The 27,817-nt window shown below is 35.9% G+C and overlaps 1 protein-coding gene across 1 annotated transcript; it reads right to left on the bottom strand.

Moving 5' to 3' along the window:
- Positions 1-2,645: 2,645 nt before the first annotated feature.
- On the bottom strand, positions 2,646-27,589 carry LOC145788382 (cytochrome P450 2J4-like). The gene is made up of 9 exons (XM_082600152.1): positions 27,308-27,589; positions 26,916-27,064; positions 23,222-23,324; positions 22,718-22,827; positions 15,583-15,707; positions 4,815-4,933; positions 4,352-4,496; positions 3,334-3,494; positions 2,646-3,022 (listed from the first exon to the last, which is right to left on the bottom strand). The coding sequence occupies exons 1-9, from the start codon at positions 27,587-27,589 to the stop codon at positions 2,711-2,713; spliced, it is 1,506 nt and encodes a 501-aa protein (XP_082456278.1). The 3' UTR covers positions 2,646-2,710.
- Positions 27,590-27,817: the final 228 nt, after the last annotated feature.

Below are 27,817 nucleotides of genomic sequence, written 5' to 3'. Positions count from 1 at the left end.
GCCTTCCCGTCCACTTAATCTAAATCTTCAACCACCGGGCGTAAGCCTGGATACGACGACGATTTACCTATGCGACATAGCCAACGCTCAATCAAATATTTTTATTCCCACTAATAATACAGTGCCTATATTGTAATTCTTATCTCAACAACTCAGCGTTCTGCCATTGCTTTAATGATGGTGTTCACAAAGAAAACAGAAAAATTTATCTGAAATTATCAGTAAATTACGATAATTATGTTATTGTTCTTAAACAAACACGACTAATTTGACAAGCTTGATGGATTTCACAGTATGCACATTTTTACTACCAATAACGCTTAAGATTACTGATAAATTTTCAAGCATTTTGCGTTTTTTGGAATTTTTTTAATTATTGCTGACTTTGCTGTAAACAGCCCGTAGAAAGCAAAATACAAAGTTTGGAATTTTTTATGATATTTTCATTTGATTTAATTATTTTGCCTACTGCACGTAAGCGGCAGTGTAACTCAATTGATAAAAGCATCCAACTGGTATCTGAAGGTATAATTATAAGCACGGCGGTTACCTCAGTGGTTTGATTCTGGATCAAGAGGTTGAAGATTCGATACCTACTGCCGCTGTTGCGATTCTATTCATGCATAACTTACAAAAAGTTTTGTCCCTTTACAGTACATTACAGTATGTTCGATTTTTCGTCATGTTAATGAAAACAGTTCGTGCTGCATGGGGTGGGGCAGCGCTAATCAAGAAAAAAAAAGTTATCGTTATCGGACATTATCGGCGATAATTTATCGTTTATCGTTATCGCTTAACTTTTTTTTGATTTATCGTTTATCGTTATCGCTTTAGGCATTTTTCGTTTATCGATTATCGTGCACTCCATTGTGCACGACCATAACTCAATTAAAATAACGGTTTCAAGCTTTTCCATTGACAATAATAAACCCCTTGGCTGTTTCTTTAGTCTGTGATTGTTCGTCATTGTTATCGGTGAGCTTTTTTTTTGGTGGGCCTGGGGCTGCAGCCCCATCAGCCCCCGCCTTAATCCGGCCCTGGCAACAGGTTTCAAATCAAGTCTTTTGGCATATCTCATTTTGAATTGAAGAAAAATTTTGAAGTCTGCTTCTTGAAAATGCAGACTACAAATTCTGTGGTGTGGTTTTGGTCCACTCCAATGACTTGTGGTGTTGACAAGTTTATTCCATTTCCTTTTTTGCGTACTGTCTTTGGGAAACCCAAACATACCAACTTTATACAATGCTGTCGTGTCACAGCCAAACACAACACAAAAGTCAGGCATAGTATTTGCAATGATGCAATATTGTTTCTACAATAGTCAAACTATGATGCAATATTGATTTTATGGACATTTCATTTTAAGCAATGTTACTACATTTATACTACCGTACCTCACCTTTCTCGTAACATTGCTACTATTACTCAATGAAATATCCTAGAAACTTAAAAACATGTAAAACTATCCTGGAAAACTTCTTGCAACGCAACGCGTCCGAACTTTTGGTATTGCTTGCTGGAGCTCTCGTCTCTTGTGACGTATTCTCGAGCAGTGTTTCCACTTTTAGGACATTTTGAAAAAAATAAAAAATAAATGAAACATTGGACTTTGGGCCTTGCCAGCGCCATTGAAAACCTTTTTATTTTTTTGGTAATTTTTATAAAAATGTACTCTTGAATGTTCAGTTTACGCATTTTAATGCCTAATTCCCGTTTGAAAATTTCATGTAGTAGGCCTTTAAAATATTCCACATTATTGCAATGATGAGTTGATCAATTAAAGTTTTAATTATTTTTGAAATCTTGTCTGCAAAGTTTGAAATTGATTTATCTAACAAGCATAAATTTAATTTTGAACAATTGAAGAATAGCATTTAGGTTAAAATAAAATCTGACAACAAATTATTTACGCACTTTACTCTGAGACTCATCGTTAGCGTTTTTTTTTTTTTAGCAAAGACCAACATCCTCGAAAACGAGGAATAGCCATCATCACTCTGAGAAGGTAGTATTGCATCATGTAGGCTACTTCTAAAAATCCCTGTCATCTACCTCTAGAAATCTGGTTCCATTGCAACTATTTTACTGAATAAAATAGGCTACGCAAAATCTTATCAGTGTCAAAAAAAGACGCAAGCAAAAAACTAAAATCGGAGTTGCCTGTAGGCCTAGATGGCATTAACTCCACTTTCGGAACTTTAGTCCCGGCTTCACTTTAAACCTCTACTTGCAAATATACGCTGCGTTATGGTATGCATTCGATTGCAAAATACTTCAGACGCAATGTCCTCTGTTAAATGGTCGTTTTCCAACGTTACAAGATTAGGCCTCCTGAGTTGTAACCAGGCAACTTTTGGACGATTATTTACATGGAGACGTAGACCAACCCAGACCATTATTTTAGGCTGAGGTTAGTCCAGAATCTTGTGTTTTGAATATCAAAGATTGGTAGATATAGCCGTTTGTACCAATCACAAAAGGCAATCTGAAATGATGAAGTCACGTGAGATAAATAGGCTACACATTCGTATTCCACTATGTCCTTTTTGCTGTGGTCAACTGTACAATATAGGCTACTATATTACAACTATACCTTATACAATCTTTCATCACATTTTCAAGTGATATTTTATACGTAAGCCCACAAAACGATTTTATATATAGCCTACAGCTATGTAACAAATTTCAACACGTAGAAGTAGCATCATCTTTAACGAGGAACTAAATTCACATCGTAACTAAGTGGAGCGTGGACAATGTTATTGTGAGCTTTGTTGATCTCAGGAAGGGTTTCGGTGCAAGGTTTTATGGAAAAATTTTGTAGCAATTTTGTAAACATGATAAACAGTTCGGTCCGAGCAAAGTTTTCCCCCAAACAACGTCGGTAACCAACACAAAAAGGGATGACACTGTTTGAAGGAACAAATTCTCCGCTTTTGTTGATGTGCCGTTTAGGATTAAATTTCTCCGGATTATCCCAAACTCGAGGATCGTTGTGAACTCCCCATAAATTGATTAAAATCTGAAGAAGAATTTGTACAACATAAACATTTTGTGATATTTATCACAATAGCCTACTTCTACTGTACATCGTGATGTTGCTCGGTGTTTCTTCCACAGTAACTCAAGTACAATTTAGGCTACATGGCCTACCATGTAATAAAGATATAAATAAGATATCGTAATGAAAATATGAATATATGACAATATGTAAAATAAAATTCAAAAATATTTTCATTTCATGGTAAAAGAATTGTTATTCCGAGAGTTTTCATTTGCTCAGTAAATAGTGCAAACCACAACAATACAAGTCGCCATGGTGCAAACACTCACCATTGTTCTGACAGGAATGGAGTAGCCCATCGCTGTTATTGGTTTGATCGATTGACGAAACATGGTGTTCATTGGAGTTCGAAAACGAAACACCTCATGAAGAAAAGCACATGTCATCGGCATGCGATCTCGCATTGACATGGTTGAATTTTTTTCTTTTCCTAGAGTACAAAGTTAAAAAAGTGTTTATGTTATTTGCCTTAGTTTGATTATGGCTTAGTGATAAGTCTAAAGATCTCTACAACGGCAGCCAATATAAGGTTAAAATCCAACAAAATTAACAAACGCCACATCAAGAAATCACAATGCAGATGATGAAGAGATTTTAATGCAATAACTATGCGACCAGTTTTTATACTCTTTAAACGCTTTGACAAGAGTCCGGTGAGTACCCAAATCCAATGGTCGATAACATACATTTAACGGTGTAATAAAGCCTTAAAAATGTCTTGACTTTAGCAGACTCTGAATGTAGGTTACTATACTTTCTATCGACGAGTGTATCACCTTCCAACCGAGTTACATTCTAGAAAAGAAAAAGTAAGAGCATAGCTTATTACTGATAAGATTACGCAGCCAAGACCTTGACCTCTTTTGTAAAGCGCTGAAGAGCAACGCATATCCACGATGGATAGGCTACAGAGTTATGTATACAAAAACACACATTAATATTATCATACCAGAGTGGGGCAACCGGCTTTATGAGCAAACACCAACTTCGCAACATGGTTTACGTCTGGACTTAACCAACTGTAGATAGAAACCAATAATCGCATCTGTTACCACTGCGGATAGGCAACTGACAAGATTATAAACAAATTTAACTTGTATTACTAATTAATATTGAAGGTCTTGTAGGTAAGCAGTTCCAGTAGGCTGCCTACTGCCTAGTAAGGGTGTTCGTAAAAAGTAGGCCCAATTTACAATTTTTAAAATCTTTTTCTTGGTTTTGATTCAAAATAAAAGCAATTTTTATGTAACTTCACTTCCAATCAAAGCATAATTCGCTCTAAACTACCTAGAACAGTGTCGATTTCCTTTTGCACTAATTCTTGATATTCTGGAAAGTGGATCCAGCATAGAATAGCCCAGGATGTCACTACAGAAGTAGTTTCAGTCCCGCCTGCCAGTAGATGGACTATTTGATGTCTCAATTGCTCATCCTGTGAATCAAGAAACATGGTGTCAAACCAGTGAAGTGCAGAGGACAAAACATTACGACACAACCATCGAGAAAATGGTATAGATATTAATCAATGCGATGCATAGATTAATCAATAACACTACAATACCTTAAATAATGTTTCGATTCTAGTCTTTTTGTGTCATCTCTAGTGAAAGATTGGGTTTTGGCGAATGGGTTTCTTACGGTCAGACAATGTTTGCTAAGCATTCCCGATATATGACTTCTCAGCTCAGAAGGCGCGAATCCTTTTCAAACTGAAAGGTGAACGCTACAGGGTTGAGGAAATAAAACTTACAGTAAATATATCTTTGTCTTTGCCAACCTCTTGTTCGTGCAGGAACAAATCAATATAATCTTTCAAGTTGTCAGGATCCAAATTTGCTTTGTGTTCCTTTATTATAGGATCCGCAAAATCTACAAAGAGGAAACTGTCTTGATGTTTCGTGTGATGCTAGAATGCCCAAAGTAGTCGTTTTGACTAGCCCTACCTATTTGTGAAAATTAAAAAGCTTTTGATGTTATGTTATGATTTTAAGAAAATCCTGTTGTGACTTTTAATCAATTCAGGCCCTTAACGGTGTAGCCTAGCCTGTTACGCTTTTTCTGCATTTAAAGACAAAATAATTGATTCTTTAAACAAATTAGAAAACTCTCGATGTAAATACATAATTTGTGGATATATAAATATTGACTTGTTAAAGGCTGCAAAGTCTCCTGCAGTATTAAATTATAAAGAAGCCCTTGAAGCTGCAGGCTGCCAGTCATTGATAACAAGTGCAACTAGATTTTGTGGAGAATCTAATCCAAGCCTACTAGATCACATCTACACAAACATAACTTGTAACCAAAATGCCTATGGCATTTGCTTACATGACATCTCTGATCATTTACCTATTTTCTTATGTGTTAAAAATAAAAATGTAGTGTGTAATTCACCAACCAAAAAAATTCGAAGCTTAAAAAACTTTTGTCTTGACAGCTTCTTATGCGATTTAGAGTCTAATTTGAATGAAGTAAATACTAATTGTGATGATGCAGACAACTTGATGCACTCTTTTATTATGCGATTTCAAGTAACACTAGATAAACATGCACCACTTAGAAACATGTCGAGAACTGAAATTAAGCTTTCTAACAAACCATGGATAACAAAAGGCATTCATAAATCTATTAAAACAAAAAACAGACTATTTAGATATTGGATAAAAAATAAACATGAATCAGCAAAGAGGAAATACAAAGCATATTGCAATAAGCTGAATCATTTGAAACAATCACTGAAAAATCAACATTATAAAAAAAGTTTGAAGAAACAAAAAGTGACTGCAAGAAAACATGGAAGATCATTCATGAGATGATAGAGGGGAAAAGAAATTCGAATAATAAAAAGCTTCCTTCAACTAACTTATGACTATAAATGATAAAAGCTATAAAACAGATTCTATTGAATTCATTAATTTATTAAATAGGCTAATTACTTCACAAATATTGGAACTTCAATGGCAGCTAAAATTCCAAATTCAAATGCAAATTTTGAATTATTTATGTTAAACAGAAAATGCTCTTCTTTTGGCTTTCCTGATATAAATGAAATAGAAGTATCTGATGCTATAAGGAGCCTCAAAGCAAATAAAGCTTCAGGCATTTTTGAAATACCTTCTAAATTTATCAAAATGGCTAATGTAATTATATGCCCTTTTTTAACAAAAGTGCTGAATAAATGTGTTTTGCAAGAAATCTTTCCTGATGTATTCAAAAAGAGTCTGATAATACCTATACCAAAAGTTAGTTCACCTTTACACTTTACAGATTTGCGACCAATTTCTTTATTGCCAACTTTTGTCAAAATTTTCGAAAATTTTTTATATAAACGGATGATGAATTTTATTGACAAATGTAATATTTTCACCCCAGCTCAACATGGTTTTCGTGAAAATGATTCAACAAGCTTAGCATTGACAAAAATTTATGATGATTTACTTTCTAACTTGAATGATCACAAATACACATCCTCGGTTTTTGTTGATTTAAGTAAAGCTTTCGATACAGTTGATCATGGCATACTTTTAGAAAAACATCACCATTATGGCTTTCGTGGCAAGTTTTTAAACGTTTTACCATCTTATCTAACAAATAGAATGCAAAGTACAAAAATTAACGGTAAGATTTCTAGTTTCAATGCTGTTAAATGTGGTGTCCCACAGGGGTCAATCCTTAGTCCCTTGCTTTTTCTTCTTTATGTGAATGATCTTCCAAATGCATCTTCTTTTTCAACTACACTTTTTGCTGATGACTCAAACTTTCATATGTCAGATAAATGCCTGTCATCTCTCCAAAAAAATGTCAATAGAGAAATAGAAAAAATTGATGTGTAGATGAAATCCAATAAACTTTCATTAAATTATAGTAAAACTACTTATATGATCCTCTGCAACAAAATAAGTGCAGCAGAAAATTTTAGTCTGTCCATCAGTGGCCGATCCATCGAAAGGAAGAAATGTATAAACTATCTAGGTGTAACTTTGGATGAGCGATTGAATGACATGGGATAGTCATATTATTAATCTTAGAAAGCAGCTTGCAAACGTCTGCGGCATAGCATTTAAGCTGAGATACATTGCCCCTTTAACAATATTACAAACTTTATATTAGGCCTATGCTTTGTTTCAATCCAAGATCCAATACTCGATTATAAATTGAGGAAAAGCAAACTCTAGACTGCTTGCTCCACTACAAGTGTTACAAAACAAGTTCATTCGATCCTGCTCATTTTTGCCGAGGTCAACAAATACAACTGTTCTTTATCATCAATTTAATGTGCTCAGAATTGACGATATTATTAAATTAGAGACTGCAAAATTTATGTACAAATATGTGCACAAAATGCTGCCCTGGGCCTTTGCTGGCTGCTTTATTTTTGGTAAACGAAATTCACCATCATAAAACCCGTCAGAACCAAAAGAATGATTTATATTTGCCTTCTACAACGTCAAACTCTGGTAAGAAGATGCTATGTTTTAATGGAGTGAAACTATGGAATCAAGTACCAAAAGAAATAAAAGAAAAGTCTTACAGTGTTTTTAAATATAAATGTTTATTAAAGAATTTGTGCAATGATCACTCCTGAAACGTATCATCCGCTTATTTCTCTACACAGTTTTTTTTATGTTGCTCTGTGTTATTCCATTGTTAATGTTTACAAATTAAAGTGCTGGTATTGTGCTATATATTATATACTGTAGGCCTATATGTTAATGTTCTTAATTTTGGGTCTTTTGTTTAAATGTTTGGGTGGCAGCTGACTTTGGTGACATTTTGGTTTTTCGCTGCCATCCTTGTTGTGCGAATTATTTGTGTTTATTGTGTTTCTGTGTCTTTTTTTTTCGCCAACAAAAACAAAAAATAAATTGAACTTAACTGAACTGCAGTAAGAAATGTCTAAATTTGCAGAATTTAATTTGGATGCCCAAAGTAGTCTAGTCATGCTGACAAACCGTGTGAGACGTGCCTACCTATGTAGCCTAGTTCAGTGATTCTCAACGTGGTCTAGGTGGACCACTGGTGGTCCACCTGGAATTTCTGTTGGTCCACAGAGAGTTCTATAAATCCTTGATAAAACGTTGTTCAAAATTGAAAATTGTATCATTTACTACAGTAAATTATATAAAGACTGCATACAGGTGCAAGAAATTTATGTAGCATGTTATATTTTTTCAGACGCTAGATTAAGTATTGTATTTTGCACAGCTTTTAAATTAAGAAAAACAATACTTTAAGGACTAAGATTGAACACGCCCTTGAGTTGTCTGACCAATGTGCAATACATACAGTTTTGACTAGTGGCGTTCATGAGGCGTCAACATAGCAAAGTGGTCCATTGGATATTTTTTTTAAATATGGGCCAAAAAAAATTGAGAATCACTGGCCTAGTTGACACACGGCCGACTCAAGAATACGGCCTGATTTGTAACATTAAACAGGCCAGTTCTAACTGGCCGACTGCATTCAAATTGCATTTTAAGTTATAGTGGCCAAATGCACTATTGAAACGTAACTATGGCTCAACAAAACACTGGGATGGTCAAAATGTTTGTTTTGGAACCATAACACTTCATATGTAATACAATAATTATATTAGATAGCCTATAATAACTTGAATATAGTTTAAAACAAGATAAAAGTTCAGCAATACTAGATGACAAATGTTCAAATATTGTAAGTTGAGACCAGTCTTTTATTCCCTTCAGTTTGTTATAACAGAGTCAAAATTATACCGCTTTTTAAAGTAGGGGAAGGTGAGGTAAGTTGAGCCAGTGGGTAAGTTCAGCCACCCTCCCCCCGTAACTCGAAAAATAAAAATTGCATCAACTTGCTACTGCTGCTTAACTGACCGTGTATCTTATATGGAGCTGTTGTGTAAAGATTATAGGTCTTAGGGCGGAATTCAGATTTGTGTCTCAAAATAAGTCAGGCTTACGCTTAAGTCGGACTTATATAGGCCAGTCTTATACGAGAAGCTTATTTGCGATGCAGAATCTCGACTTACGCACGACTTACATAAGACCGTGCTAAGCCTCTTTTTTTTCGCGCGAAAGAGAAATTGCTATAGCAACTCTTCGGTTGAGGTAATGAAGCGTAAAACTTAAGGCTGTTTCACTGAGCTACATTCATGCTGAATCAACAAACAAGGCAATGTTGTACTTTAAACTTCCAACTAGAAAAAAGTCCTTTTTTGTGATGTTGAAATACGTTATAGTTGCATCAGCAAGTCGTTCATTAACTAACGTAGATGCCAAGTAATCCATGACGCAACAGATCTGGCACAAAAAGTTCATTCACAAGCAAGGAATACTCATTTATATGCAATATTATGCAAAAATATACTGTGACCTAAGTATCAAACCAAAACCTGTGTCAATAACGCCATGTTTCAGAAGGATTAACTAACCCTAGCTTTTTCAGCTGATCTGTGGTCCTTTCAGGGGAGCTGTTCGCGTTAAAAAGTTTAGTTAAATCATTCCACGCTTGATAACTTTTGGAAAGGCTTTTTATTAGTTTTTTATTTATTTTCCACCACTGGAAAGTCTTTGATGGGGTCAATAAGCAGTTGGCGTTCAGAATCGTTGTAATTAAATCCTCTTGGCATTTTTATTGAAATAAGAAATGATAATGCAATCTATTTCAAAGGGTTACGGGAGTTTGTATAAACAATGTGTATACGCAGTAAACTCGCTAATCACGTTGCCCACTGAATTTAAAGCAACAGTTTATATCTTAGCTTAGTTTATATCTTAGCAACAGTTTATATCTTAGCAATAATTATATATGGCGTCTGAAATTGCAGTACGAACAAAGTTCTTTTCAATAGCTCATTTAATAGGTGCGATATTTTGAAACTGCCAAGTAATTCTATCTATTAACGTATAAAACTGACGCAAAGAAATGTTTGCGTATAGCTGAGCTATATTCATGCTGAATCAACAAATAATGCAATGCTGTGCTATTTAAACCTACAACTAGAAAAAAGTCCTTTTTTGTGACGTTGAAATAGAAACGTTATAGTCGCATCAGTAAGTCGTTCGTTAACGTAGATGCCAAGTAATCCATGACGCAACAGATCTAGCACAAAAAGTTTATTCACACACAAGTAATACTCATTAAGCACTGAAACAACGTTATGCCAATATGCACATGGCTTTTGTTTGCAATAATTCATCAATTTGAAAGTATCAGATAACTCAGGTTATTTTTGATGCCTTGAAAGTTAAAAATAGTACAATTCTAGAAATACTGTCGCCAGTTTATGACTAAAAGGGCGCATAGACTCCCTTTAGTCTGAAAACTGACAAATGTAAGATAGTTAATAGACTTGTTTTTTTCCTGGCATTGCAGACAAAGGAAAAAGTATGACCAATCACAATTGTATGTTTGCAAAAGTGATGTTACATGCAATATTACTAAACTGCATGTCAGCGTCTGGTTATTCAACAACACAAAATAGACATTTCAAAATTTACACCACCAGCAATAACACTAGTAAGCTACTATTGTCAGCGTCTGAAAGAAGTATTGTCATTCAACAATAAAGCCAACTGTCAGACAGAAACTCTGCCTGCAACCTGGTTAAGATAACAGGCACACCTCAAAAAAGTCTTGTGCCTTTGCACCAGACGGTCTATTTTAAAAACAATGCTGTGACAAACCTCTTACTTTCAATACCTTCAGTATTAACCAAACACTTTTTCCTTCAACAGAGGCTTAAACCACCTCCGCAGGTGGCCTATATCTTTTGTCTTTTAAGCCGAGTATAAGCCTTGTTAAAGCGTAAGTCTGCTTTCTGAATCGCAAAATCGACGCTTAACGCCGACTTTTGTCCAGACAGACTCAAGCCGTCAGAAACCAGACTTAAGTCTGGTTTGTGAATTCCGCCCTTAGTCTTGTAGAAAGAAAGAAAAACAGTTTTTAGTGATTTTGGGAAGCTTTTTGAACTTTTTGATAAAAAGTATTTTTGGGTTGTACAAAATGTCTGTGGCATTCACCAGTATTGATATGTACTGTATAACAGAAATCACTAATGTTAGCTTATTTAGAAACTAGTAAAGTGAGGTTGCTAGCTCATGTATGCCTGAAGAAATTTCAGTTTAACTTTTAATGGCGGCTTTGAGGTGAGTTGAGCTAGAGATGTACAGGTAAGTTGAGCCGGTGGCTCAACTTACCTCACTTCAGCTGCCAGTGCTAAGTGATGATATATGTAGTCATTAAATAGCTGAAAAAGTGTATTTTACTCTTTAAAAGTTGTTACAGACAATCTCTTTACAAATCAAACGTCACATAACTTACGTCATGGAAATTGCTAAAAAATGAGCCGAGATTGCAATATACTTCGTAACACCAGTAGGCTATCAAAACATTGCACAAACCGTTTCAACACCTGTTGGGAATTGCATAACAATGTTTATCACTGTTACGTCACAGAAGCTGGTTATGTGCATTTGAAATATCTCAAGTCAGTTTTGTCATTTTAGAATCGTCGTTGGAAAGGTTGATCTGTTTCGCTTGTGCTTACCAACTAGACGAAATTTCTGTCTTTTATCCAAGTAATTTGTATTGTGGTCACAAGTTTTAGTGGTGTATCGTGTTGCACCTCATTTTCGACAGCCTGTTGGCTATTTTTTGCTGAAATACAATTTTTGAAAGACGTTTTCAGAAGAGTATTTTTTCCGTGTCATTGCATACAGATGAAAGGATCCGGGAATTTTATGTTACAACTTTCCCACAAAGATATTATGGTTTACCACTGTGACCAATAGTATAACTCTCTAGAAAAATAATTTGTCCATTAGTCTACAGTATCGAAGTTTGAATGTTTGAAGATTTATTTGTAACTTGTAGGCTACAAGCAACATGCAAGGGAAAACCCGACCTGTGCATGACATTTGTTAAATCGAATGCTTCAATAAAGATGGAGAAATTGAGGCCAAGTTTTTAAGAAAAGTGTTATTTTCTGCTACATTGATTCAACGTCTGTTGACGTTCAATCAAAGAAAAAGTGGCGGATTTGTCGGCTGGGAAGTGCGCAATTTCACAGTCGAACAGTCGCAACAAAATAAATTTATCCTTTCACATGTTGTTCTTTTTTCTTGGTAGCAGCTATGTATTAACGAATACCCAACCTGTCTTCTTCCTGACTTTCGACTCAAGTTCCACATATGTTGAGTGAAGATTATATATTTTCAACAAGAGACGAGTTCAATTGCGATGTGGAATAGTCACTGCACAGTGCACACTCTAATACGGGACGTCCGTCCGATAGGTTAACAACATGTTACGCTGGATACTGAGTACAAAATGCGTTCTTTTCTAGCATAAGAGTTAACTTACCTAAAATTTTATTAGTGGGGCCCGCCACAGCTCTCCTTAGTGCCAAAGTGGCCCGCATGCAAAAAAGGTTGGTGACCCCTGCCTTAGATGATTCACATCCAAATGTAAGCCTACTACTGGAGCGTAATAAAACTGAGGGAACCTAAACTTCTCATGGTGCAACATCAGAGACACAGAGAGGAGTTCAATCCAAAGCATTCTGAGAAAATGTTCTGGTTCAACGTATTATGCCCGTAGAATTGTAATTAAAACTAGCCTATCGAGTGCCTGAAGATTGATCATCGGGAAGTTTGTCCCTGAGCATTTAGCCTGTTAGGAAGTGTAGCCTACCATTGATGAAACTTTCTGCCAAGCATGAAAAGAAAAATTTGTTGTATTCAGGCGCGGATTTATGCCCCCCCCCCTAAGTTTTGTGTGAGGAATTGTTGAAATAGTATGTTTCCGCATAAAATGGTTTGATATGCTTCTAAACAGCTGATATCAGTCCCACGACGGACTTAACTTATCCCAGGCGGAATAATTTTTTGTTATTATTATGGTTAAAATTATCCATCGATGGGACACCGTTATTTTCTTTCATGCAACTTCAAGTATATTTTTATAGCAACATTTGTTGGATCTGACTCAGCTGAAACTAACGCTGAGCCAAATGACGTCAGTTGAAACAACCTGAAACCTTGAATGGTTGTTTTATAGTTGTTAGTCTTCATTATAATATCAATCAATTACAGCATATGCCTGCAAACATACAAATATCCAGTTGGTCATGGACACTGCATACAGGGTTTTAAACCAGATTTCAAGTTTACTTTGCAATTTGCATGCTTAGCAATTTTTATTCAAGCAAAATTTATTTTTTAAACATTCATAATTGATGAAAATGGCTGATTTAATGTCTATTTTATAGCATATCGTAGGCCTATATGTCGTAGTGTCATTGTTCATATCTGTTTTATCTTTTTCTATCTCTTTAGTTGATTTTCAAATTTTCTGCCCCCCCCCCCCCGAAAAAAACTTCTAGATCCGCGCCAGGTTGTATCCAGTCTTGGGCGCGATAACTCATGTTTCAGTTAAGCGATACCAATAATCGATAAACGAAAAATGCCTAAAGCGATAACGATAAACGATAAATCAAAAAAAAGTTAAGCGATAACGATAAACGATAAAATTATCGCCGATAATGTCCGATGACGATAATTTTTTTTTTCTTGATTAGCGCTGCCCCATCCCATGCAGCACGAACTGTTTTCGTCAACATGACGAAAAATCGAACATAATATACTGTAAAGGGACAAAACTTTTCGTAAGTTCTGCATGAATAGGATCGGAACAGCGGCAGTGGGTATCGAATCTTCAACTTCTTGATCCAGAATCAAACCACTGAGGTAACCGCCGTGCTTATAAACCTTCAGATACCAGTTGGATGCTTTTATCAATTGAGTTACACTGCCGCTTACGTGCAGTAGGCAAAATAATGAAATCAAATGAAAATACCATAAAAAATTCCAAACTTTGTATTTTGCTTTCTGCTTAAAGGGCTGTTTACAGCAAAGTCAGCAATAATTGAAAAAATTAAAAAAAACGCAAAATGCTTGAAAATTTATCAGTAATATTAAGCGTTATTGGTAGTAAAAATGTGCATACTGTGAAATCCATCAAGCTTGTCAAATTAGTCGTAATTTACTGATAATTTCAGATAATTGTTTTTGTTTTCTTTGTGAACACTATCATTAAAGCAATGGCAGAACTCTAAGTTGTTGAGATAAGAATTACAATATAGGTACTGTAATAAAAGTAATTTGCGTTCTTCTGGTGACTATTTACTAGGTTACCTCCTGATGTTAAAGATGATAACTAGCTTTTGTATTTCCGACGTTTCGTCAGTCAGCACGACTGACTTTATCAAGGTGGCTAAAACAGGTTAACCCAACCTGTTCAGCAACGATGGCACAACACAAAAACGTACTGATAAAATGAATAAAGTAAGCAGCAAGAATCAGAATTAAAACACGCAACAAGACACCTAGAGGTTAAACTGAATGCAGTGAATGCCTAAAACCAGTAGGCTGCTTTCCAACAGCGTAAATTTATCTATCTATTGGGCCACCGTCAAGAAACATTGAAAAGTCATCAGACAAGACAGAAACCAAGGGAATTGGCAATAACAATGATAATTGTTATTGCCAATTCCCTTGGTTTCTGTCTTGTCTGATGACTTTTCAATGTTTCTTGACGGTGGCCCAATAGATAGATAAATTTACGCTGTTGGAAAGCAGCCTACTGGTTTTAGGCATTCACTGCATTCAGTTTAACCTCTAGGTGTCTTGTTGCGTGTTTTAATTCTGATTCTTGCTGCTTACTTTATTCATTTTATCAGTACGTTTTTGTGTTGTGCCATCGTTGCTGAACAGGTTGTGTTAACCTGTTTTAGCCACCTTGATAAAGTCAGTCGTGCTGACTGACGAAACGTCGGAAATACAAAAGCTAGTTATCATCTTTAACATCAGGAGGTAACCTAGTAAATAGTCACCAGAAGAACGCAAATTACTTTTATTATAAAATGCCTGGTGAACAGTCTCTCTCTGTTTTTATATAGGTACTGTATTAGTGGGAATAAAAATATTTGATTGAGGTAGGCTATGTCACATAAGTAAATGAGAAAGGTTATACTGTATTTAGATTGAATCTGTATTCAATTTTAGTTTCATTAACTAGGTGGCTAGTAAAAATATTACTTTTCATGGTCTTTCCACTTGTGTGTTGATCCGAAATAAAATTTATCGGCGATAATCAAATATTGCCTTTGGCGATAAACGATAACTGAAAAAATAATTGAGCGATAACGATAGGCGATAAAAATTTATCGCCGATGATTAATTATCGCCGGTAAATTATCGCCGATAATGCCCATCACTGGTTGCATCCGTGGAAGAACTAATTAAAGTTGTTGCTATCAAGCATGCAGAAGTTTTAGGAATAAGCAAACGTTAGTTTGCGCTCTTTTTCACTTGCCATGCATAGTTGCTCGCCCCTGGCTTAAACCATAAAAATATCCAAATAATTTTATTTTGGTTGACTACCAGGGCTGACAGGTAGCATACGAAAGAGAAAAATTGGCCTAATTTCAGGCTATATTGGCTAGAATATTTGTTATGCCAATGTTCAATTTTCTGTCATCTTACCTTTCAAAAGTATTTCATTTCTAATTCTTGTTCTTTCCCATACACTTTTGAAAGGAGGGATGTACTTGGCGAAAGGAAACAGATTGATGGTAACAATTCCATGCGCATCTTCACTTTCTCCAAACCTAAAAAAATATATAGGCTCTAGACAGAGACAAACGATAATAATACGGTACTTAAGTAAAATTTCTTAATTATAATTCTTCATTTTTACCACCGGAAAAATAAAGCTTAGCTGGCTGCGGTGCAAACGATGTGTTACGTTACAGAGGTCGGTTTGGCACACCCCTCCACCCCTTTAATTTTAAAATCCTTGTCCCAGATTTGCCACCTACAACATCACGATCTGTCACCCGCAGTCAAATTGTGCTTGTTTGATTATGACAGTTCGTTTCTTTTCAGAGTACACCGCAAGGTTTGTTTAAATTTAATTGCGATAGATTGTTTTCAAATGATTTTCTGTCAACAAAACTACCAGACAGCTAGTTTATCTGGTTCAGATCTTTACCAAATTGGGTAAGGATCTGACCAGATCTGGGCCAGATAAAGTGACTGTCTGGGTATGGTACTGTAAATACGCTAATGTTAACATAATATAGCCTACGACAAAGTAAATTTATCTGTCCTTTTGAAAGATTATCATGTTTGATCAGCTGTGGCCTCCCATATGAACTCTTGCCATTTTACTTTGTTTTGTTTTTGCACTTCTGGCATACTTTTTGTTTCCGTAATTTGCTTGATATTGTCAAAATATTTCATTTTTTGTCGTCTTTTTGTTCGTTTGCCTTGTACCATCCCAGTCAACATTAAATTTTCCAACGAGTTTCTTCTTGCTATTTGTCCAAACATCTTAATTTTTTTAGGTACGGTAGCCTATAGTAATAAATAAATTCCTTGATCGTACTGTGGAAACAAAATTTAATTTGGTGATAAACCAAACTTTCCTCATAAGGTCTGAAGTAGTTAAATACTTAGGAGTACTTATAGATGGTCAACTAACATAAAACATGTATCACACCAGTTGGCAAGATATTCAGGAATTTTATTCCGTTTACGCAGGCTTGTCCATGGGAATGGGATTCCCACGGGAATCCCATGGGAAATGTCCCATGGGATGGGATGGGATGGGACAGCACGAATTGCATTTCCCATGGGACAGTAGCTAGGCATTTTTATTTTAAAATATTTTAGACAGATTGTCAGAAATTCTTCTTGCAAAACTTCAAAATTAATACGATATGTTATGCTTGAATTGCTTTCATAGTTTACTTCACAATCATACAACACTCAAGTTCCTCAAGTCCAAAAGCCATGTGGCCTGGTGTAAGGTGCTGCAGTCTGACAGACAGTTCGAGGTTTTGGAGGTTGTAAACATAAGCAGTGGCGTATTCTGGTTGATTTTCGTAGGCATGCAATGTAGGGAGGGTTATAGCCAATGTAAGGGGGTGTGGGGGCATGCTCCCCCAGGAAAATTTTTGATGGGAATCCCATGGGATGGGATGGGACAGGCATGAATTGCTATGGGATGGGATGGGACAGAAAAAATGTCCCATGGACAAGCCTGCGTTTACGTGATTATGCAGTGGCCGCTCGTGTCATTGGGCTACAGGGCTGTAGCCCCACCTGAAAGAACGAGAAGAGGAAAAATATGTTTTCCTCTGTGTTTTTCCGACCCGGTTACTTTTTTTCACTTAAGAATTGCGGATCGAAAATTAAAATATTAAAAGCTTCGATTGGCAACACCGATATTGGGCAAACTGCTCTGCAGCCCGAGATTCTGCATTTCAAGCGCTCTGATTGGCTAAAATTATCCTTGAAACTCCACCTCTTTTGGTATTTTACAGCAATTTTTGAATCTGTTGGGGCTGCATAGAAAACAGCCCAACCTTACCGAATAACTTTACACTTTTTAAAGTTAGTTTTTATTTCGCAGAGTAGCGATGAGCCATGAATGTAGAAGTGTTAGCTGTAAAGTTAGGGTATTCAACAGGTTATAGGAAGTGCTAGTCCAGCCTAGGGCATCTCAAAATCACTTGAACCTTGTATGCAATGGCTAGCTTAGCTAGGCTAGTCAAGACTAAGCTCAATACTAGTAAAGTTTGTCTCCAAAGCAATAGCCTACTGTTAGTTTTTTCAAATTATAGCTTAGGAATACATCAACTTTTTAACAAAGTTTGAATGCATTTTTTTCAAAATTTGGCGTAAAAACATGCTCAGAACGTTCCAAATTTAATGTAATTTTTCACATTTTTCTGGGGGGACCCCCAAACCACCCCGTGAAGTCGTTCGCCTTCGGCCAACTCAGCGACGAGCTTCGCCCCCGGACTATCTATTGCAGCCCCACTGCTCACAAACACCACCAGCCGCCACTGTGATTATGTATCGCAAAATATACTAAGTATGCTTTATTACAGCTCAGTGTACACAGTATACAGGGCCGGATTAAGGTGGGGGCTGATGGGGCTGCAGCCACAGGCCCACCAAAAAAATAGGCCCACCGATAACAACTTACTAAGAGCAACTGACGTGCTTATTATCAGGTTCGAAAGAATAAAGGACGAAAATCATAGAACGAATGCTAACTGCGTAAGCCAGTGCTTCTTATCCAGGGGGCACGCCTCCCCAAGGGGGGGCGTCAGCTAATTTCCGAGGGGGCGCGAGGCCTACTAAAACCACTTCATTTGCCAACAATTAAGCCTTTGTCCGATACAATTTGGGAGGCACGATATGACGCTATAGGGTTAGCTACATGCGCTAAGAAAAGGTTGTCAAGCAATTCTTCAAGTCTTGAAAGCAATGTCTAATGACAATGACGAATGGTCACAGCGGTAAACCATAATCTCTTCGTGGGAAAATTGTAACATAAAGTTCCCTGATCCGTTCGTCTGTATGTAATGACCGAAATAAACACTCTTCAGGAAACGTTTATTCAAGAATTGTATTTCTGTAAAAATAGCCTCAAAGCTGTCTAAAATGGGGTGCAACGCGATACACCACTAAAAACTTGTCACTACAATACAAACTACTTAGATAAAAGACGGAAATTTTGTCCAGCTAGCAGCACTAGGCAAAACAGTTTAATATGCGACCAACTTCCAAGTAACAATTTGAAGAATGAGATAGGGTTGCCAGAAGTTAATATAAAAAAGAGCCCAAGCTTATGCAAAAAGTAGCCCAATTTTTTGGGGTTCTAAAATGGAGCCCAAACAAAGAGAAAGGCTATTATACAAAATTCTTTCAGAGCGCTTGATCATCAGTCCCAAATTATAAGTGTTTTTCCAGTTCTTCGCATCTTTCAGACAGATTGGCAACCATGCATTCACTCAACTATTTATTAAAATAACTACAAACAAGTACCGGTACCACACCAAGTAACACAAAAAATGGTTTAATTGCTTTTCGTGATGAGCTCACGCATCAAGAGTGTTCCCCTCAAGACCATCAACAGTTTTGATAACCCACCAAGGTCGATCAACGTAGAAACTATCTTTTTTGTCTTTTTTTTCACTCATATAGGCTAAATTGTTAAAAAAAATTCACTAGCCTTATTTTTCTCATCTTTCTACATTTGTAAAAACTTTATTAAGGTGTTGTGACCATGCCATAACTGATTGTCGTGCTTTGGCATCATGCACGTTATAGCGTCCGTGTCTTGTCGCTTCTACCTTTTTCTAGACCCCTGCTATGTTTGACATATTGTTTTTCGTTGTGATGGCCAGATACTCAGATTGTCAGAAATAAAAACAAACTGAACTGATGTCCACTGCATTTTCATGAAAACCTGGATCACTTAAGTTGCCAGGATTGCCAGATACTAAAACCCAAACATGCATATTTTTGAAAATTAACATCTTTATACCAAATTGGTAATCCTGCCTGACCGAGGCCTCCAAAAACGCTGCTCCTCAATGAAATAACTACAGTACTACGAATTACGAATTAGATAAATATCTTAAACATGATACAATTTTTACATAAAAACATTAAAAAGTTATATTAAAACAATGAAAACTATTAATACTACAAAAAGTGCTCAATGCCAAGCAAAAAGGCAAAGCAGAGCGAATTAAATCAAATATAGTTATTACTATCTGAAGCCTTTACAAATTGTTTCACCTAACGGATCATCAGAAGGTCTGAAAAAAACATGCAAACAGTAAAGAATCGATAATTCTGAAAAGATATTAAATATTACAACTGTAATTTAATCTGCCAAAAAAATCTCTAAACCTGTACTTCCTGAGAAGATATTATATTTTTATTATAGAATATTATAAAAATTATTATAAATATTATTTATATTATAAAAAGTTATATTATATTTTTAAAAAAAGTAGCCCAATTGAGCGCCAGCCAAAAAATCGCGCCCAACGCAAATTTTTGGCGCCTGGAGAAATTAAAAGTAGCCCAATTGGGCGTAAAAGCGTCCAATCTGGCAACCCTAGAATGAGACAATAATTTGCAATATTCCAAATCGCACGTAAGCAACTATGTGACGTAATAATGATAGGCAATGATAAGTTATTCAAGCACCTGTTTCAAGTTTTGCTAACACCTGTTCAAGTCTAGCTCACACCTGCTCAAGTTTGGCTTACACTTGTTCAAGTAATTAAAGATTTAACGATGATGTAATGTTATGCTGCAGCTGCAAATGTTTTACAGGTCTTGCAAGCGATTCTGCAATCTGCTCATTTTTAGCAATAATCCATTACGTCAGACGCCAAGATTCAGTAGACCTGAATGGTTTTATATGACGTTTGATATGAAAATTGTCCGTAACAACGAACAATCACAGACTAAAGAAACAGCCAAAGGATTTATCTTGTCAGTGGAAAAGCTTGAAACCGTTGTTTTAATTGAGTTATGGTCGTACATAATAGAACAGTTTCATAAAACTAGTCGAGCGCTGCAGGATAGCAAAATTACTTTGAATAGGCAACAAATTTGCTTCAGGGTTTACATGACTTTGTTCAAACAAGATCCCAATTTCAAGAATTCGAAGAAAAGGGTAGAGTGGCTGTCATCATTATATTGAAGAAATTTTAAGAAAGAAGAGAAGAAAAGTAGGCTATGCTTGGATAGCGAAGGTGGATCTGAAGACACATCACTTGATCCATCGAGCAGATTCAAAGTAGACTCATATTTGCCAATCATTGATCAAATTATTTTGTGTATGAAATCCGAAATTGCAGCATACGATTTTCGTTTCTGGCGAAATTAAACACCATGTGTAACTGTAAAATTGAAGAGAGTGCTAAAACGTTGCTTCACATATCCAGATGATCGATCTAGATTCCAGAAGAATCACTGCCTGAAGAGATGATTCATTTTTCTGCACTGCTAAAACAATACCATTTTAACAGTGAATGCAGCAAAGAAACTCAAATGTTTAGATTCATCAAAGAAAATGAATTTATGTATGCATTTACCTGTTGTACTAAGAATCTATCTTTGTCTGATGATTTCTAATTGTTTAGGCAAGCGCTCGTTTTCAGGGCTTAAAAGAGTAAAGAATCAACTACGTTCATTCATGGGTCAGAAAAAGCTGCATTCCTTAGCTCTACTCTGCATTGAAAACGAAATTTTGGAAAAACATAGACACCGATGATGTTATTAACAGTTTTGCTTTGTCTAAATCCAGAAAACATGTCATTTGAATGTGTTTAACAAGTAAATACTGTACTTCAGGTATAATTTTTGTTATTTCAGTTTAATTGTGATTAGTACAATGGGGGGAATGAAATATAGGCCTCAGATTACTATATAGCCCCAGGTCCATTAAAACCTTAATCCGGCCCTGACAGTATAGTCGTATACAATATGGTCCATATGGAATTTATTAGGTGGGGAACAGGCACTAAATCTTTATATAATGAGGTTGACGTTAGACGCAACAATGCTATTCGCACTATAACAAGAAATTGTAAATTTTGTCTTCTCAATAATCTGTAGAAGTCATTACAAGTTTTAAGACGGGAAGATATTTACAAACTGGAGCTTGCCAAATTCATGCATCAACTCATCAACAACAATGTTTCAAGCGTCTTTCGAGAACACTTTACCAAAACTCAGAACGTACACATCCATAACACCAGACAGTTTGATAAAGCTGTGTTTTTTCTTCCTCAAGTAGCCTAAACAAAGCCTTTCCAAAATATTTGCTGTCTTATTGAGGGATCAAAAGTTGGACTGAAATTAACTATGGTACACAATAAAAAAATTGCATATAAACTCTTGTAAACAACACTATAAAAACATTTTACTTGACTTCTATAAATAGCCTTTTCGTTTCCAAATGGAAAAAAATGTGTAGGCTATGTATCATTTGTCGCTGGTCGCTATGGCTGTTGAGTTTCCTGGATATCTTGAGATGAAGAACAATTGTTCGAATGATGTTTCTCATAAATTGACTATTTCGATCTAATTGTATAAATATTAAACTTCATATGCAATGCAGATCGTGAATCTTTATATGTGCTACACGTAGTGATTATACTTTTTAATTAATTGATACTATTGTTGTTGCTTGATGACAGACAGCACCTCGACTAGGAAGCAGCAAGGTTATTCGGTTTTGCCAGTTCTTTCTCCTTTATGGATGTGTTCTATTGTGTAACTACTCGATTTTTCTCGTGTTGAAAAAACAAAGAAAAAAACACTTCTCTCTCTCTCTCTTCCATCTCTCAGTGCTTATAATCTGGATTTGCACCTGGATTTAATTTTTAAATTGAAATCTGAAAGAGGATTTAAATTTTTTAAATTAAAATTTGCACATTTCTGGCTTATATGCGTAGGCTATGCCAATGACCAGGCGATTTTGCACTCCACAAACGACTGACAATCATAAAATTATTTACATGTAGAATATAATTTCAGCTGAAGTTCGGCTCATAATAAACTACAAGTTGCTATTTTGAATGCTGGTTTCTTTCAAAAGTTAGGCTATTCGTTAGTTAATATGACCCAATCAGACAGATTAAATCCATGATTAAATTCCTTCGAATTATTGTTCATTGGTGCTCAGTTTACGCTTTATTTGTTTGATCAAATTCTGTTTTCGTTGTAAGCTTGATTTTTCATTAGTAACTCACCACGAAATGAAACATTTCAAAGCATTCTAGTCAAGGTTACTTACACTTGAGCCATAAGCCGAGCAACTTTCTCTACTGTAGGGTCATCGTAGTCATAGTGCTTGCTTATTAGGAGTTGACAGGTCATATTCATGGAAAGACGGGGAAAATATTTCTGAAATTAAATTTGTTTTGCAAAAAAATAACAAAGAAAATATGTTATCACGGCAAAGTAGAGGGATTAGTCAGGTTTTCTCAGGAAAAAAAGTTTTCATATAAAAAAATAAGGCTTTTAAAAACGAAATTAATAAAATAAACATAAAATGGAAAAAAGACAAGTGCTTAAAAAGTTAGGTTGAAAAAACATCAGTTGTCAATATGAACTATATCATTATCTAGTTTAATCAATGATTAAAATCAAAAAAATGTAATGTAGCATGTTATTTCAAAATAAATTATAAAATATGTCTAATAATATAGGATGTAGACTAATTGTTAATCACGTTGCGATAGTTGATGTATCCCGAATTAGTTATTAAGACTACTTTTTTCTGAATATATATCCTTACGTTAGGGCAAAATGGCTGCTGAGGAAGATTACGAAGATACTTTATGAAACAGGAAACTTCTTCGTTCACTGCGTTTTCAATTGCATCTGCACCAGCTCCAAAACTGCAAAATATATAAATGTATCAGCAGCACCAAGATTTACTAACCTGCAAGCATTGATGTGTTACTAATTGGCGTTGTCTTTAGCTCATCGGCTGCATAGCAGAGTGTTGAACCATAGTTCAACGTGTGCAAGGCCGCCGGTTCGATGCCGTTCAAGAGCATGTGGCTATGTCTTTAGTTTAGCAAGACACTTAAAGACACACCATCAATTGTGAAGTGACGTCCATTGATTTCTCTAATGTAAACTGTAGGCTACGCTGCTTTAGAGAAATATGCCTACGCCTCTTGTTAAAGCAACGGCCTGCTGAACTGAATTGATACCTTGGCGTTGAACCACATGCAATTCTCGATTTATATAAAAGCTTACATTAGAAGAAATCTGTAATGTACAGTGTAAAAAACGACGGAGACTCTTCATTTTTGCAACTGGTATAGATTTACGTAAAGGTAGCCACACTAACATAACAAATTTTGTAGCTTAACAGCCTTGTGAAACTTTGAATAAACCAACCAATCAGAAGTTACAGGTAAAACAGGGTTTTAATCAAGGTAACCACTTTAACAAGTCGAAATTCTGCCACTGAAATTGACTACAATGCAACCGCCAACCAATCAGAACGTGTTATAAGAGGCTACCGTCCAATTGTGACCCTTCTAGCACTCATCCAGAGAGTTAATGCTTGTTTTGAACTTTATTTGGTAATTACAGAAGAAAGAGCAATAGCAGTGGTGAGAATCGAACACGCGTCAATGAAATGACTATTTCTAGCCCTAACCCTAACCCCTAAGCCAACCAGCTGACAAAAAATCCATCACTTAATTTGCTTTCTATCATCTTCTTTTCGCCATTTTTTACGTCACTTAAACCGTAGCTTATGATTGGTTGGCGGTTTCATTCTAGTCAATTTCAGTGGCAGAATTTCGACTTGTTAAAGTGGCTACCTTTAATCAATGAGAATTTACGGGTAGAAAAGAAAAAAAAGCGAACAGTTCTGATAGAAACTAAATTAAGTGAACGTTTCGCCTTGGCAGCGTGGCCTGCATGGTTAGGGAAGTGCTCATGACGATGGGTTCGATTCGATGCTTCGATGACATGGGTTCGATTTTCACCGCTGCTAGAACTCTTTTTTCTTCTGTTAATCACCAAAGTTCAAAGCAAGGATAAAATCTCTGCTTGTGCTAGAAGGGTCACAATGGCGACATCCCCTTAAACATGTTCTGCTTGGTTGACGGTGTCAATAAGATCTTAGTAGAAATTGACCTGTTTAAGTGGTTATCTTATGTAAAACATGTAAACTTGCCCGCGAGGTATCTGATTAATGAGATAAATTTTGTAATACTATAGCTTAGGTGTAAAAAAACAACGCTCAAGGTGATTACGAAAAGTTGCTAGACATGATACAGTATAGCCGATGCCCTTAGGCAAAGCGTAAGCTATGTGGTATCAGTAAAAAGTAACTACATTGTTACTAGAACCATTGTCTTAATTTGCAAAATTTAAAAAAGAATCTAGCTTCCCTCCATAATCTGGCAACACTGAAGCTGGAGTTGGAGTAGGCAATTATAAATTAATGAGTCGGGGTCGTACATTTTTCGCCCGACTCTACAGCTTGCTTCTAGTGAGCAAGCTATACACTACAGCATTATACGTTGACTGCCATGAAGAACGCTCCTTTCTACACGTTTCGTCTTATGTCAATTGGACGTAGAGTGGGACATCAAGAAATCTCGATAAAAAAATAAAACTTGTTTCTAAAAGCCCAATATGTTTTTATCCGCCACTGTGATCAAGCAACGGTGGTTCAAATTACGCGCAGTGGACAGTTCACTTCGAAAAATTTTTTCATTCTACTAAAATACAGCAAACGAAGGGCTAAAAGAATTTTAAACTAAGGTATCTGCAGCTAATAAGGCCCGCTAATTTTCAAACCTCAATATTTTTCTAAATACTGCATAATCTTGAACGAAACTTGGAATACAGATATTTTGGGTCTATTTAAACAACATATCTGTGAAACAAGTTTCTAAGTAAAAGGAGTTGTAAAATATTTAAAAAATCAAAAAAAATCTCAAGCCGGCCTTATTAGATACATGTGTTGTGAGTAAGGCCCGGTTTGAATTTGCACTAAAAATGATAGAAAATGTGTATTTTCACAATAACAACACCAAAAAAAACAACTTCTAATCGACAACACAGGCACAGAACTAATAAGTAAATACAGTGAGAGAACTATTCTTTCCTATCTCCATGCTCCATTTTTTTTCAAATAGACATGGTGTTTTTAGATATGGTAGGGATGCGAAACTATTTTGATACTGAAATTGTGATATTTCCATTGCAATACAAATTGGATTAATGGTGAAGCAGGAATTTTTTGGGTTACCGGTACTCAGGTCTTTACCTCACTTTCTTAACCAGTGGTCTTCTTCTTTTTCTGTCGCTCTTGATTCCAAGCATTGACTGCCTCTTGTATGAAAAGTTTGCAAGATTCTCTGTTGTTTTCTTTGTGTATTAGGTGCATGTTGGTGTTAGTTTTGAACCAGGAGTGCACAACGGTATAATTTTCCTACCCCATGGGCCTTATTACCAACAATCTAACATTAGCCTATAGTCGTGATCATCATTATCAGTCTTGCTTTAATTAGAAAAAAGTTCAAATTTATTGGTTTTACTGCATGAGCATGCACATATCTTTCACATAAAATGCAAAAAAACGGAAGTCAAAGCGGTTTGTTAACTGCAGTGCAGTCTAAAATATGTGAAAATTAATAAAACCACTCAATTTCAGTCCCCCCTAACTTCAACTTTTCGTAACTCAAAAAGTTCTGAACTTTAGGCTGTGAAACTTTACCAGTCAGTCTCAATTCAACATAGCAGCAATTAGAGCTTCCACTTTTGTTTAAAAAACTTGTAACAACGGAGATCCTGGGGGTGGGCCTTATTTCTGACCGGGCCTTATTAGCTGCAGGTACGTTATGCATAAAAGCGGTTGAACATACAAACTCTATTCGTGATCGATCTTGCAGTCTTGCACCAATAACTCTAAAGCCTTCAAGAAGATGTGAATCTGCTTGCCAAAAGTGAACAGCTTTTCCAATTATTATTTGAAAATGATTCCATATAAAATCAAAAACACTTTAAATATTTTTTACAGCATTCGATTCACATTCATAGGAAATGTAATATGTAGCAGAATGCAGTCAAGAACTCTTTTGTTTTAAATTGCTAAGAATATCATTAGAGCGAGTCTTCAATATAATTGTCATCATAACATAATTCAAAATTTACATTACACTCCAAACCGCTCCTAGATATGCAGCACCTTTATTTAATTGTTTGTTAGAATGCCATAATGCTGCTGCATTTTTGTCGATTCAACCAATGAGTGCACTGTGTCTTGAAACGAATTTTGTAGATGTAGCCTACATTCAATAATAGTCAGAGATAGAATGAAATTTTATGTTTACACTACATGTATGAACAATACGTAGGCTACACCTCGTTTACTTTATCATTTCCTGATTAGTTAATTTTTCAAATCTAAAAAGTAGCACAACATATGATGTCATATTAAACCACGTATTATTTACCCCTTTTTGAAGTGTGTCAAAGCGAAGGTCCTATGTCTTTTAAGGGTGTCACTAAAATCTACAAAGGGTATTCCGTTTTGTTTAGATAATTGTGTGAAGGAGGATAAGTCTGGTCTTCCTGCGGCTTTGATGCTGTTATTGACGAGGACCTGCGAAGTCAGAGTTCAAACATTGACAAGAAAAAACTTACAGGTCGTAGAAAGTTTTGTAATGGTACATAACAAAATAAGTAATTTAGAATCTAAATATAACCAAGACAAAACAATGTCGTCGAAGTAAAATCGAAAATTCGTTTTGAAAGGGTTTCCCTTCGAACAGTTTCACTCTACACAAGCATCATGAAAAAAGATGAAAACCATTCAATAATATAGCTTTGCTGGCAATGGACTTACCTGCTGTATAGATTCGATAGTGTTTAAAGAAACAGCATCCCTAGAACCCAGTCTCACTGATATTATTGGTTGATTCATTTGTGAACTCCATTTTTTCAGCACTCTTTCCGGATTCTTTCCGAGGAATGGAAGTATACCCAAAAATGGAAAACCTCTGTACCCAGGAGGGAAATTAGGATGAGCTGGCCTCCACCATTGGTAAAGCACAGCAGCAAATATTGCAAAAACAGACCAAGTGGTAAAGTTGTTTAAGATTGACGACAATGGAGGTATTTCAAGCATTGTATTGTTACAATCCAATTTTATCTACACAGAAAATTAAAATTGTATTAAATAAGATTGCTCCAAAAATGCAATGAGCTGAAGTAATAGGCCTACCTACATATCAGGGGTGTCTAAACATTTTCCCAGACAGACCACATTTGAGAATGCGGAAGGGCCAGAGGGTCAACAATCTCTGATAATCTGGTTTTGCGGAAAACAGATGCATATGTATACCGTAATATTGTG

This window comes from Aplidium turbinatum, chromosome 2 (assembly GCF_918807975.1).
Source record: "Aplidium turbinatum chromosome 2, kaAplTurb1.1, whole genome shotgun sequence".
NCBI lineage: Eukaryota > Metazoa > Chordata > Ascidiacea > Aplousobranchia > Polyclinidae > Aplidium > Aplidium turbinatum.
Note: the sequence above shows the minus strand (reverse complement) of the source record. Positions and strands in the feature narration are given on the sequence as shown.

Excerpts from the sequence above, each read along its gene's own strand:
- LOC145788382 (XM_082600152.1), bottom strand. The coding sequence starts at position 27,589 with ATGCTTGAAATACCTCCATTGTCGTCAATCTTAAACAACTTTACCACT. Across the intron at positions 3,495-4,351 it reads GGAAATCGACACTGTTCTAG|GAAAAGAAAAAAATTCAACC; the intron begins GTAGTTTAGAGC and ends TTTGTACTCTAG. Across the intron at positions 3,023-3,333 it reads CCATTCCTGTCAGAACAATG|ATTTTAATCAATTTATGGGG; the intron begins GTGAGTGTTTGC and ends ATTCTTCTTCAG.